Source organism: Podarcis melisellensis (assembly GCF_964234715.1).
Source record: "Podarcis melisellensis genome assembly, chromosome: 2".
Lineage (NCBI taxonomy): Eukaryota > Metazoa > Chordata > Lepidosauria > Squamata > Lacertidae > Podarcis > Podarcis melisellensis.
In genome coordinates, this window is record NC_138529.1 from 117,883,812 (window position 1) to 117,898,813 (window position 15,002).

The 15,002-nt window shown below is 42.7% G+C and overlaps 1 protein-coding gene across 1 annotated transcript; it reads left to right on the forward strand.

The window, feature by feature from the left end:
* Positions 1-734: 734 nt before the first annotated feature.
* Positions 735-9,970, forward strand: LOC309363240 (uncharacterized protein; the record flags this gene model as incomplete). The annotated part of the gene is made up of 3 exons (XM_081899345.1): positions 735-787; positions 7,281-8,348; positions 9,948-9,970. Exons 1-3 carry the CDS (start codon positions 751-753, stop codon positions 9,968-9,970), a joined length of 1,128 nt encoding a protein of 375 aa, XP_081755471.1. The 5' UTR covers positions 735-750.
* Between the last annotated feature and the right edge of the window lie 5,032 nt (positions 9,971-15,002).

Below are 15,002 nucleotides of genomic sequence, written 5' to 3' on the forward strand. Positions count from 1 at the left end.
TCCTATTACACCTAGTAAAAAAGCCTCTGTTTTTTTTTAACAAATGTAATTTTAAGAATTTTTAAAAATTTCCCAGAAGCTCTTTCCTTTTTTACACGTCCACCACATAGGAAAATGTGGAAAGAAGACAAGGTGCCAATGAAAGAAGAATGGAAAGATGATGGACTCTGCCGAAATGGCTAAACTTACCCTAAAGATCAGGCACCAAGATGAGAAAAAATCCAATCTAGAATGGGAAAGCCTTATAGACTATTTTAGAGAGCACTGTAAAAACCTCAAAACATTAGCAGGTTTGATGTAACATTTATGAACTAAAAATAGAATTAGGAGAGGGGAATGAAGTTGAAATTAATTGAGGATATATATAGTAATTATATGCAAGGAGAATAAAAGGGGGGAATGGAAACGGGGGGGGGGAGTCAGTTATTGCAAATTTGGATTGGATATCTGTGTACCAAAAGGAAAAACGTTATTTTGAAAATTGAAAATAATTATAATAATAAATAGTTTAGAAAACGTTTTAGGGCTTCCGTGCAGCTGATCCAGCGGGTCTTTCCGGAGGCGAGACCAGCGCCTCTCCTCGCTCTCTGCCCGGAGAAGCCCAGAGGCTCCTGCCGCTCGGCTCCGAAACGGTTAAGAGCAGCGGCGACAGAGCTGAGATTCCTAGAGCGGAGGAAGAAAAGGCTGCCGGGAGAATAGCGGCTTCCGCTTCCTGTCCCGCTTGGGGGGGGGGAGAGAGAGATACCTGTCATGGCGGCGGCTGTCCTTCCTCGCAGAGGCGCTGGAGGTGGGTCGTATGTATTATGTATTATGAAGGGGGAGAGACGGGGGGGTGCGCAGCTGGAGGGAGTGTGGGGAGGGATGAAAAAGAACCCATTAGGCAAACCCTTTCAAGGTAAGTTCTTTTCCTCTGTCTCCTTTTTCTAGTCATCAATTTGTCCAGATTTTCACATCTTATTATTTTTAAATAGAGCTCTTGAAAGTTGGTCGGCATTTTGGTGGGTGCAGATCTCGCCTAATGCACACGCTTTTGCAAAGGGTATTTCCCATATATTTCCCATAATACCCCCGTTTCAATGTAAGTTTTTTTCTGTCTCCTTTTTCTAGTCGTCAATTTACCCAGATTTTCACATGTTATTATTTTTAAATAGTGTTAATTTTAAAGAATTTTATTTTAAATTATTTCAACCTCTTGAAAGTTGGTCAGCATTTTGGTGTAGATTTCTCCTAATGCCCGCGCTTTTGCAAAGGGTATTTCCCATAATATTTAAATTTGCCATAATTAATGCATTCTGTATATAATTCAGCTAAAATGATTCATTTTTAACATCTGCATGCTTTTTAACATCTGCATGCTTTTTAACATCTGCATGCAGCCACTGGGAGAGATCATCAGGGGGGTTGGACTGGGTGTCCATCAATATGCGGATGAGACCCAGCACTGCCTCTCTTTCAAATGGGAACCAGTGAAGGCGATGAAGGTCCTGTGTGAGTGTCTGGAGGATGGATGACAGCTAACAGATTGAGGTTGAATCCTGACAAGACACAAGTACTGTTTTGAGGGGGCGGGTTGGCGTGGGGGACTCCCTAGTCCTGAATGGGGTAATTTTACCCCTGAAGGACCAGGTGCGCAGCCAGGGAGTCATTTTGGACTGACAGCTGTCCATGGAGGCGCAGGTCAATTCTGTGTCCAGGGCAGCTGTTTACCAGCTCCATCTGGTACGCAGGCTGAGACCCTACCTGCCCACGGACTGTCTCGCCAGAGTGGTACATGCTCTGGTTATCTCACGCTTAGACTACTGCAATGCGCTCTGCGTGGGACTACCTTTGAAGGTGACCCAGAAACTGCAACTAATCCAGAATGCAGCAGCTAGACTGGTGACTGGAAGTGGCCGCAGGGACCACATAACACTGGTCCTGAGAGATCTGCATTGGCTCCCAGTACGTTTCTGAGCACAATTCAAAGTGTTGGTGCTGACCTTTAAAGGCCTACATGGCCTCGGTCCAGTATACTTGAAGCAGCGTCTCCACACCCATCGTTCAGCCCGGACACTGAGATCCAGCGGTTCCCTCCTTGCGAGAAGTGAGGTTGCAGGGAACCAGGCAGAGGGCTTTCTTATTAGGGGTGCCCTCCCTGTGAAACACCCTCCCATCAGATGTCATGGGGAAACTCAGCCAGATGGGCTGAGTATATATTATATTTACATTTCCCATAATTAATGCATTCTTTATATAATTCAGCTAAGATGATTCATTTATAGGTCTTCCCCCCTTTGTATGGGAGTAGGACATCTTTTCCCAATGGTGGGGCAGATCTTTCTCCTTCCTGCAGGCCAACTCTGGCAGGTGGGGGACCTTCCTTGGGCTCCCCATATGGCTTGGGGTCAAGGTGGCCTGGAGTGCCTTCCATCAGCTTTGGCTGGTGGCCCAGCTAAGCTTCTATCTGTACAGAGATAGCCTATTTACCGTTGTCTATGCTCTGGGAACTTCAAGGTTAGATATAGATATGCGTTATACGTAGGGCTGGCTCTGAAGACAATTTGGAAAATTCATCGAGTGCATAATTTACTGGCCAGGTTCCTCACTGGAGCAAGGCGGTTCGAGGATATTACACCCATCCTGGTCTGACTGCAGTGGCTGCCAGTTAGTTACGGGGTCCAATTCAAAGTGCAAATTTTGACCTATAAAGCCTTAAATGGCTCAGGACCACAATACTTCTATCCTTATGAACCTAAGTTTTGCGTATGAACACAGTTTGGCGGCACACAGTTATTCTCTTGTTTCTTTTTCCTGGACTTTTTTGTGGGGGTGAAAGGGTAGGGCTCTCACAGTAGGGTTAGTCGGGATGGTGGTTGGGGATGGTGGTTGGGGTTGGGGTTGGGGTTGGGGTTGGGTTTACCTCCAGGTGGGTATGGTACAAAAGGAGGGAAAAGGAGAAGTGAGATGGTTGGGCTAGACGTGATAAAGAATGTGAATATTGTGTGTAAAGCTCTTAATGTTAGAGGTTTGGTTAATCAGGTGAAGCGAGTGAGGACTGGGAAGTACATTTGATGATTATTTTTTTTGCAAGAAACATATAGTGGGGGGTGGGAAGAGGGAGGTTAATTTCCCTGGCTTTGTAAAAGGGGGAAAAAATTATGGCTTCTGGAACTTTGAAAAGTAGAGGGGTGGGAATAGTAATTAAATCCAATGTTGACTTTGTGGAGAATAAGGTGTTAAGAGATAAGAATGGAAGGTTTGTTTTTGTCCAAGGTTGCTTGGAGGGTGAGCCTGTGGCATTAGCGTCCAAAGCAATGGTAGGAATTGGTGGGTCGGCAGGGGGGTACGCCTAGGTGCTAAGTGGTACAAAGCAAGGATGTCCACTTTCTCCCTTGCTCATTATGCATTGGAACCATTAGCAATTAAACTCAAAAAGAATAATGAGATTAAAGGATTTGAAATCCCGGGGGAAAGAAGAGCAGAGGGGGAGTTAATGACAATGTATGCAGATGATATGATGATGATGGTCAAGGACCTAGAGACCCCAATGGGGCCATTAAAAAGAATTTTGCAAGGATTTTCAAAAGTATCAGGGTTAAAAGTTAGTTTTTCTAAATCACCAATGTGATTTTAATGTGGAACATAAAACTCAATTAGAAGTCTCTGAATTATTGGGCACAGTGGTACCTCGGGTTAAATACACTTCAGGTTACATACGCTTCAGGTTATAGGCTCCGCTAACCCAGAAATAGTACCTCAGGTTAAGAACTTTGCTTCAGGATGAGAACAGAAATTGTGCTCCGGCAGCACAGCAGCAGCAGGAGGCCCCATTAGCTAAAGTGTTGCTTCAGGTTAGGAACAGTTTCAGGTTAAGAACGGACCTCCGGAACGAATTACCGTATTTTTTGCTCTATAGGACACACTTTTCCCCCTCCAAAAATGAAGGGGGAAATTATAAAGAAATTTGGGGCGGTATTCAGTCGAAGTTGAGAATATGGGAGAAAAGGAAGGAATCAATTAGTACAAGAATTGCCTTAGTTAAAATGGTTTTGTTAACCAGATTAACCTGTCTTTTTTATGTATTACCCTGGCACATACTGGAATGGATTTTGAAGGGGTGGCAAGGGAAAATCGATAGGTTTGTTTTTGCATTCAAGAAACCAAGGATGGCCGGCAGATATAGGTATCATAGAACCCAAGGTGGAGGATGGGGGATTCCCAATTTGGTTTCATATTATGAAGCTTGCCAGTTGAGACATCTTATGATTCGGTTTGAGGGAAAATAAGAAGATTTGATAGGAGGAAAAGGAAAAAGGGAGTAGAAAAAATATCAACATTTATGGGGTCCATTTGGGTATGGGAGAAGTGGAGAAGGAAGCTTTTTCCTGATCTTTCTCCCCTTACCAAAATGTGGTATTATGATAAAATGGGCCCGTTACGGGAGCTCATCCCAAAAGAGGTAGGGGATAAATTAAAGGAGATCTCAATTCAGGATATAGAGAAAAGTTGGGAAATAGAAGGTACGATGGAAGAAGAAAGTGGAATTTGGAACAAAATTAATTGGTTACAGAAAAAACAACTTTCCTCCCAGTTGAAGTAAGAAGAAGTTAAAGAATGTGGTAAAAGAATTATTACACCCTTCAAAGAATTAGTGAAAGAATATAGGTTAGATAGGGCCAAAATGGTTTCAAAATTGTATAATGTGTTATTATATATGGGGAAATCACCAGAGGAAAGTTTGAAAGAATATTGGAGGTTAGATATCCAGGAACAGATTTTAGATGAAGATTGGGAAAGAATTTTTCAGCAATCACTCTTTGTTGCGACCTCTAGGATAATCCAGGAACAGGGGTTGAAGCTGGTACAAAAGTGGTATTACACACCAGTAAGGTTGTATCATATCACAAAATGTGGAAGTAAGAATTGCTGGAGGAAATGTGGAGTGATGGGAACGCACAGTCATATGTGGTGGGATTCTCCATTAGTTAAGAAGTTTTGGAAACAGATTGGTATAGAAATATTGGGAATTGTGGGTAGAAGTGTGGAAATAACTAAATTACCGTATTTTTCGCTCTATAACACGCACCTGACCATAACACGCACATCGTTTTTAGAGGAGCAAAACAAGGGAAAAAACATTCTGAATGAAACAGTGGATGTATCATTTTTGTGCTTCATGCTGTGGCCACAGACATGTGATCTGATGGTGAATTTGGGGTGACCCAATGCAAAAATCCTGAGAATCCCTGTGGATCCATGCTTTGTAACCACGTTTTTGCACCATTGCAGCCCCAGGCAACAGTGGGTGTGTGATTTGGGGGGGGGGGCAGGCTGTAGCCATGGACATGCTATGTGATCTGATGGTGAATTTGGGCTGACCCAATACAAAGATCCTGAGGATCCATGTAGATCCATGCTTTTTAACCACGTTTATGCACCATTGCAGCCCCAGGCAACAGTGGGTGCGTGGTTTTGGGGGGGCAGGCTGTAGCCATGGACATGCTATGTGATCTGATGGTGAATTTGGGCGACTCAATGCAAAGATCCTGAGGATCCATGTGGATCCATGCTTTTTAACCACATTTTAAGTGGGGAGGGAAGGAAAAATACAGAAGGGACAAGGAGCAGGAGAGGGGTGTGCAGAGAAGCAGCTGGCTAAGAATGCAGGAGAGGGGTATAAACGGGAGGAAGGAAAGGAAGGCAAAAGTTTCCCCTCACCTACCCACCCAAGCCAGCCAGCGCGCGCGCTCTCTCTCTCTCTCTCTCTCTCTCTCTCTCTCTCTCTCCCTCCTGCATGTTTTCACTCTGCTTTCCCCTCTGCTTGCTTGGAGGGGAGGGGCTTTCCCTGCTCTTCGTTCCGTTTGAGCAAACACAGCAAGGAAACAGAGGTGGGTGGGCAGTAAGACCCTGAGGCAGAATGCCGGAAAGCAGCCACTTCCTCTTTTCAGGTTTCCCTTCTAGGAGACGCGCGATTTGATTTTTGCCTGATTTTTTTTTTGCCTCCCCTCGCACCATTTGGCTCCAGGGACCACACATTCGCTCAATAACACGCACAGACATTTCCCCTTCCTTTTTGGGAGAAAAAATCTGTGTGTTATATAAGGAAAAATACGGTAATGGTTCTTATTAGCTTGGGTAGCACCGGGTTAAAAACAAAAGAGGAATGTAAATGGGTAAAATTGATGGTAATTGCAGCTAGACAGGTTAGAGCGAATAATTGGAAAAATGGAGAAGAGCCAGGGGTGAACAAATGGAGGGGAGAATTGAATAATATTATCTTTTTAGAATACCTAACTGTGAAGGTACGTAAAATGAAAGGGTTTAAGGTCAGTGAGAAAGAGGAGGACTGGTTTTAGAAGATATTGAATTATTTGGGTAGGTTTGAACAATATGGGGTGATTAAATGTTAAAATCCTAGGGAGTGTGGAGTTTAATATATATATAGAATTGTACATATGGTTGATTTGAATATGTTTTTATTGTTTATGTACACCCAATGTATCGGCCGCCTGGGGGGTTTCACTGTTTGAGTTTGGTTCCTGGTTATCTACATAATTTTTTTTTTAAAAAAACAACCTACCCGAACCCTGAGATCATATTCTGAGGCCCTCCTTCGTGGGCCTCCTCCTCAAGAGATCCGGAGAGTGGCAACACGAGAACAGGGCCTTCTCTGCAGTGGCTCCCCATCTGTGGAATGCATTTCCCCAGGAATGTTCTCCTGGCACCTTCATTATACACCTTTAAATGCCAGGCAAAAAGGTTCCTTTTTAAACAGGCTTTTGGTTGATATGTTTGACATCCTATATCCATTTTCAAATGTGACTTTTTGGGGAGGGGTTTTATTGGATTGTTGTTTTTATTCTGTGATCTTTCCTGAGAACCACGCTGAGACTTCTGGGTATAGGGAGGTATATAAACTCAATAAATAATAATACTAATATTAATACTTTCATGATTTGTACCCCACACATCTCACTGGGTTGCCCCAGCCACTCTAGCTGGCTTCCAACAAATATAAAAGCACAATAAAGCATAAATCATTAAAAACTTGCCTCTACATGGCTGCCTTCAGATGTATTCTAAAGGTTGTATAGTTATTTATCTGACATCTCACAGGAGGGCATTCCACAGGGTGGGCACCACTACCAAGAAGGCCCTCTGCCTCGTTCCCTGTAACTTCTCTTCTCACAGTGAGGGAACTGCCACAAGGCCCTGGGACCTGGATCTCGGTGTCCTGACTGAATGATTGGGGTGAAGACACTCCTTTAGCATTTCATCAGTTTGCCTTTTTATTCCATCAGGAGATGTTGAAGGGATGCTGGCAGAAGGGGAACAATCAGAAATGTCACCGAAAGGATCCAAAGAGCAAAGGGATCTGAGGGTTCAAGATGGAGGCAGCAAGCGAGAGGGGAGACGAAAGCAGAAGCCGGAGGGTGACTCTTGTATGTCTCAGGGTGGTGAAAACCAAATTCCCAGAGAGGAGAAAAAGCATGAATGTTTGGAGTGTGGAAAGGGCTTCAGTAACAGTAGTGCCCTTACTGTGCATCATAGATCTCATACAGGGGAGAGACCGTATACATGTTCAGAGTGTGGAAAGAGCTTCAGTCAGAGTGGCCACCTTAAGTCGCATCAAAGATCTCATACAGGGGAGAAACAGCATACGTGTTTGGAGTGTGGAATGAGCTTCGCTCGCAGCAATGGGCTTACTACACATCAACAAACTCATCAAGGCAACAAACCTTATAAATGCTGGGAATGTGGCAAGAGCTTCAGTCGCAACAACTACCTTTCCTCGCATGAAAGAATTCATACAGGGGAGAAACGATATAAATGTTTGGAGTGTGGAAAGAGCTTCAGCTACAGTTGCAGCCTTACCTTGCATCAAAGATTGCACACAGGAGAGAAACCGTATAAATGTTTGGAGTGTGGCAAGAGCTTCAGTCGTGGTAGCTTGCTTACACTGCATCAAAGAACTCATACAGGAGAGAAACCGTATACATGTTCGGAGTGTGGAAGGAGCTTCAGTCAGAGTAGCTCCCTTACGTTGCATCAGCGAACTCATACAAGAGAGAAACCGTATACATGTTCGGAGTGTGGAAGGAGCTTCAGGTGCAATAGCTCCCTTAAGTCGCATGAAAGAACTCATACAGGAGAGAAACCATATACATGTTTGGAGTGTGGAAGGAGCTTCAGTCACAGTCACTCCCTTAAGTTGCATGAAAGAACTCATACAGGAGAGAAACCATATACATGTTCGGAGTGTGGCAAGAGCTTCAGTCGTGGTAGCTTCCTTACCTTGCATCAAAGATTGCACACAGGAGAGAAACGATATACATGTTTGGAGTGTGGAAAGAGCTTCAGTTTCAGCGGTAACCTTACCTCGCATCAAAGATTGCACACAGGAGAGAAACCGTATAAATGTTTGGAGTGTGGCAAGAGCTTCAGTCAGAATGGCACCCTTACATTGCATCAAAGATTGCACACAGGAGAGAAACCGTATACATGTTCGGAGTGTGGAAGGAGCTTCAGTCATGGTAGCTCCCTTACGTTGCATCAACGAACTCATACAAGAGAGAAACCGTATAAATGTTTGGAGTGTGGCAAGAGCTTCAGTCAGAATGGCAACCTTACATTGCATCAAAGATTGCACACAGGAGAGAAACCGTATACATGTTCGGAGTGTGGAAGGAGCTTCAGTCGGAGTAGCCACCTTACGTTGCATCAACGAACTCATACAAGAGAGAAACCGTATACATGTTCAGAGTGTGGAAGGAGCTTCAGGTGCAGTAGCTCCCTTAATTCGCATGAAAGAACTCATACAGGAGAGAAACCGTATACATGTTCGGAGTGTGGAAGGAGCTTCAGTCACAGTCACTCCCTTAAGTCGCATGAAAGAACTCATACTGGAGAGAAACCATATACATGTTCGGAGTGTGGAAGGAGCTTCAATCAGAGTCACTCCCTTAAGTCGCATCAAAGAACTCATACAGGAGAGAAACGATATACATGTTTGGAGTGTGGAAAGAGCTTCAGTTTCAGCGGTAACCTTACCTCGCATCAAAGATTGCACACAGGAGAGAAACCATATAAATGTTTGGAGTGTGGCAAGAGCTTCAGTCGGAATGGCACCCTTACATTGCATCAAAGATTGCACACAGGAGAGAAACCGTATACATGTTCGGAGTGTGGAAAGAGCTTCAGTCATGGTAGCTCCCTTACGTTGCATCAACGAACTCATACAAGAGAGAAACCGTATACATGTTCGGAGTGTGGAAGGAGCTTCAGGTGCAGTAGCTCCCTTAAGTCGCATGAAAGAACTCATACAGGAGAGAAACCGTATACATGTTCGGAGTGTGGAAGGAGCTTCAGTCGGAGTAGCCACCTTACGTTGCATCAACGAACTCATACAAGAGAGAAACCGTATACATGTTCAGAGTGTGGAAGGAGCTTCAGCCAGAGTGGTAGCCTTACCTTGCATCAAAGATTGCACACAGGAGAGAAACCGTATACATGTTCGGAGTGTGGAAGGAGCTTCAGCCAGAGTGGTAGCCTTACCTTGCATCAAAGATTGCACACAGGAGAGAAACCGTATAAATGTTTGGAGTGTGGCAAGAGCTTCAGTCGTGGTAGCTCCCTTACATTGCATCAAAGATTGCACACAGGAGAGAAACCGTATACATGTTAGGAGTGTGGAAGGAGCTTCAGTGAGAGTAGCCACCTTAAGTCGCATCAAAGAACTCATACAGGGAGGAAATCTTAGAAATGTTTGGCATATGGAAAGAACTTATGTGACAAGGACTCCCTTACTAATCTGAAAAAAACTTGTACAAGGGAAACAGAAAGGTTGGAGTGTGTGAAGATATTTAATCATATCAAATAACTCCTACAGAGAGTAAAACAATGATTGTATTCAGAATTAGAATTTGCTTCCATTAGAATTTTTATTCCTTTTAGTGGCTGTGTTGCAGATTATTCTCCTGATCAGAGTTAGATTTACATAGCTATGTTCTATTTTTTTTCTCATGCGTTATTTCCCATGTATTCATCACTTGTATATAGCGTTGCTTTAATATTTCTCCCATCCCCAAAATTTGTTAATCTGGTGTGAATTGATCTGATATTTTTAATAGACACAAATGCATTCACTGGTATTCTGTTGACGTCTGATGTAAATGACGTATCTTTGCAATGAGGGTATAGCCCCTCAGATCACAGCTCCAATGAACAAATGCTGTTGAAAAACATATACTGTATAATAAGCCTCAATACGCAGTCAAGAGAGAAATTATTCTTCTTTGGCGTAGCAGAGTAAAATTGTCTTCCATGAACACAGTCTTAACAGTGAGTCCGTAAGTGACTGTGGAGGCCAATTCTGGACCCACACATCCTTCCACAGTGGGGACATAGCTTTCCAGGCGGGAGTTGATCATGGTTGGGGTTTGCCATGCATGCCTTCCTCTTAGCACGCTTCTCCCTTGCGTTCTGAGTTCGAGTGTCACCTTTGGTTGAGAGAGACATTAGAACAGTAGAGAATATTTCAATATAGTATTTTCCAGCCTGTGTCTAGAGTGTTAATAGGTCACTGTTCCAGGATGTGTGTTTCTTCACCTTCATCTGCCTAGCAGGGATTTCAGTTTTATGTCTCTGAAATATCCAGGCAGTGGCCGGAATAGAGGCAATGGAAAGAATATGACGAAATAAAAGAACATCTTCAAAGCTGGCTGCATCATAGACAATTAAAGGATATCTTTAAAGAGGACAATAAGAAAGGCATCTCATAGTCGGTTTCCAAATTCCAAAGAGGCAGTGATAGAAGAAAGTATAAAATTATTTTTAAAAGGCATATAACATTCTTTTGGAGTGGGAAAACAAAGACGAAGAAGTAAAATTGGTAATGATTAAATAATGGGCCATAACATACAATTTGAAGATTGGGTAAAATTGTGGAAAGTAAATTTGAAATTTACAGATTGTATACTATTGAGAGAGACCTATATGAAAATGATGTATAGATGGTATCTATCACTGGTTAAACTGGAACAAATGTATAAAAATGAAAAGAGAGTGTTGGAGATGTGAAATAGAAGGTACGTTTTATCATATGTGGTGGGATTGTAAAAAGGTAAAAGCCTATTGGGAAATGATAAATAATGAATTGAAGAAAATGTTGAAAATAACTTTTCTAAAAAAACCAGAAACCTTCTTACTAGGTATTTTAGGCCAAGACATAAGGAAAAAAAAGAGGATTTTATTTATGTGTGCCACTACAGCAGCAAGAATGTTGATTGCACAAAATTGGAAGACTGGAGAAATACCAAGTAAAGAACTATGGCAGGAGAAGTTGATGAACTGTGAGGGGAGAGACTCCATCAGGCAAGGCCTCATTCCACCTGCCTTGCCCCACTCTCTGCTCCTCAATGTGTATTGTATTGTTTTATGTACCGTGGCTTGCCATTGTCTTATTGATTACAGTTTAGATATTATTGTAACTGTTGAGTGGATTACTTTTTGGTTACTTTTTGGATGGAGGTTGCCTACTTTAAAGTTATGTTTTATTATCACATTTTTGTATTGCATTAGATTGTTATAAGATGTACATTTTTTTGTTTCTTCAGCTTGAAAACCGCCTTGAGTATTGTAAGATAGAAAAGTGGTATACAAATTAAAAATGATGATGACGATGATGTAGAACTGGCAAAAATGACAGACTGACTAAGAGAAAAGGACAACAGAGACTTTGAAAAACAATGGGAACCATTTATAGAAACAAAGTTGATAGGCTTGAGGCAGGATTTAAATAAACATTCACACTATTAGTATTAGAAAATGTCCAGAAGATAGAGAAATATGGTGTTTTTACTTCTATGTTTTTAGGTTTGATGTTATGTTATTAATAACTTTTTCTGTTAGGAGGTAGCAAGGTGGGTGAAAAGAGTAACAAACCAGAAGGGGAAGTTGGGGAAGCCTAGGAGGGGAGGGAAGAAGGAATACATAGTAAAGGTTAAGACTTTGAGATGTATGTAATGAATGAAAAAGAAAAATGAATAAAATTTTATTTCAAATAACCAATGAGTCTGTAAGTGACTGTGGAGGCCAATTCTGGACCCACACGTCCTTCCACAGTGGGGACATAGCTTTCCAGTTGGGAGTTGATCATGGTTAGGGTTTGCCATGCATGCCGTCCTCTTAGCACGCTTCTCCCTGGTCCAGGATGTGTGTTTCTTCACCTTCATCTGCCTAGGAGGGATTTCAGTTTTATGTCTCCGAAATATTGAGGCAGTGGCCGGTTCCTGATGGGATCTATTTGGGCTGTGTGTTCTCTCCCCTCCCCTAGAATTTCCCGTAACACCCCCACACACATACACATTCTGGAAATGTGAAATCCACTATGCAGCTATGTGCAGGTATTTGTTTATCTTATAATCTGGGAAAGGAGGAAGATGCAACCTCATCCAGCACACATTAAAAAACCAAATTATGTTTTAAATACAATTTTTAGATACATCAGTTTTGCACGGAAGAGCGGTCAAACATTTCAAAATACATCTGTGTTAGCGAGACAGTTTCCTTGTTGCATAGTCTAGTGAAAGGCAATGTTTCAGAACGGAACTCTGCTGATGAAATACCGAGTTACAGGTAGGTAGCCGTGTTGGTCTGCCGTAGTCGAAACAAAATAAATAGATAAGACAAGATTCCTTTCAGTAGCACCTTAGAGACCATCCAAGTTTATTATTGGTATGAGCTTTTGTGTGCATGCACAACCCTTCAGATACACGGAAACAGAAGTCACCAGACCCTTCTATATAGTGAGAAGGTGGGGAGGGGTATTACTCAGAAGGGGGCTGGGAGATGGGTGATTGGCTGATAGGTGTGGTAAACCTGTTGAGGACTGTTAACACCTGCAATTGGTCTTACAGGAAAAAAACAAGGGGTGAGATGGCTAAAATAGCTTTATCATGTATAATGAGATAAGAATCCAATGTCTCTCTTCAGACCAGGTCTCTCCATGGTTTTAAGTTTGGTAGTAAGTTGCAGTTCAGCAACTTCTCTTTCCAGTCTATTTCTGAAATTCTTTTGTAATAAGACCGCGACTTTCAGATCTTGTATAGAATGTCCTGGGAGATTGGAGTGTTCTCCTACTGGTTTCAGAAATACCTGATAGTGCAGGTAAAAGTCCAGCAAACTTAATCCATATTCTCCAATGGATGCCTGTTGCTCATGCCCAGCGATGGGAAGGCCTGGAAAAAAACTAGAAATATGGGGGGAGGGGACAGGTTTTTTCCTGAAGCCCTTTTTTCCTGGAAAAATTGAAAAAATATTGTTTGATATACAGTGGTGCCCCGCAAGATGAACGCCTTGCTAGACGGAAAACCCGCTAGACGAAAGGGTTTTCCATTTTGGAGGCACTTCGCAAAACGAATTTCCCTATGGGGTTGCTTCGCAAGACGAAAAAATCTTGCGAGTTCCCGCGGGTTTTTTCCGCTCCCCCCCTTTTCCTAAAGCGCTAAGCCGCTTAACAGCTGATCCGCTGATAAGCCACTTCTCAGCTGATCCGCTAAAAGCCGCTAGACCGCTAATAGCGCTAATCCGCTAAGCTGTCAATGGGCTTGCTTCGCAAGACGAAAAAAACGCTAGACGAAGAGAATCGCGGGACGGATTCTTTTTGTCTTGCGAGGCACCACTGTAGTTTGAATATTCCACACACTTTTATTTTCATTTTTTTCCTGGAAAAAAATGACTTTGGAGGGAAAGAGGAAAAAACGTGGCCTCCCCCCTTTTTCCATCCCCCCCCAGGACTTCCAGAACCCCCGCTTTGGAGCTCCCTGCCGACAGACACCAGGCAGGTCCTCTCACTGCAACTGCTCAAAACATTTTTGTTAGGGCCAGCGCATCTGAACATGCAGAAGCTGCATGCGATTTACTTTCTTTTAACCACTGCTGACTTTAATCATCTTTTGAATACCCTTAAATACCTGCTTTTAACTGTGTTTTATCAATAATTTTAATGTTCTGTTGTATATTTTTGTAAACTGTTTAGAAGCTCTCTTACCACCATGCAATTTATAATATATAATAACAAATTCCATTTAAAAACACACACACAGACTCCTTTTCCTTTCAAACAGAATTTGAGCCTTAGTGCAACATACTATTCAGTAACTGGATGTTGCTTCCTTCTGGGCCTGGCATGCAAAAAAATTGCCTTACGCTTTGCCCCAGCTGTTCTCAAGTAGAGAAGGGAAGGCCTGGGAAAAAAACCGGAAAAATGGGGGGGAGACAGTCTGTCCCCCCGTTACCCGACAAAGCCGTTTTTTAGAAGTCAATGGGGAAAATGACAAAGAGGAAGAGGAAGAAGAAATGGAAAATGATAGCAGTAGTTGAGAAAGTGAGATAGAATAAACTGCATGTATATGTTGTGTCTTCTGTTGTTGCTTTTAAAGCACTACTCAAAGGGTAGGCCTTCCATGGAGCTTAAATATTGAGGTGGAGCTTAACTTTATTTGCTGTTGGTGCTAAGGGGCAATTTTCATTATTATTTATGTTGATGGTTTCTTGCTTTTTTTGATGCCTTTGAGAGAAAGGGGGTGGTTACATGTTTTATTGCAAGCCTAATACTTTTAGATACACTGCGTTTCACACAATTTGTAAAACTACTCCACACTGAATTCCCTCCCCCCCAATTTTTTCAAAATTTCCTTTTCCCCAAAAAATAACGGAGGGAAACGTCCCGTCCCCCCCATGGCTTCAAAATTTTTGGAAATTTTACATCTCAACTCTACTGCCTCCTTAGAAACTGTCCTCTGGTTCCCCCCATATGTCTGTCGTTCACTAAAATGCTTTCACTTCCCTTGACAAGGCAGAATCCCTTCCTGGGAATTCCTGGGCAGAGAGCTGCTGAACCCCAGACCCCAAAAGGAAATCCAACCTCATCCAGGAGGCAATGCTAAAAACTGAATTCTGTTTTAAATGCAGTTTTTAGGATGCGGGTGGCACTGTGGGTTGAACCACAGAGCCTAGGACTT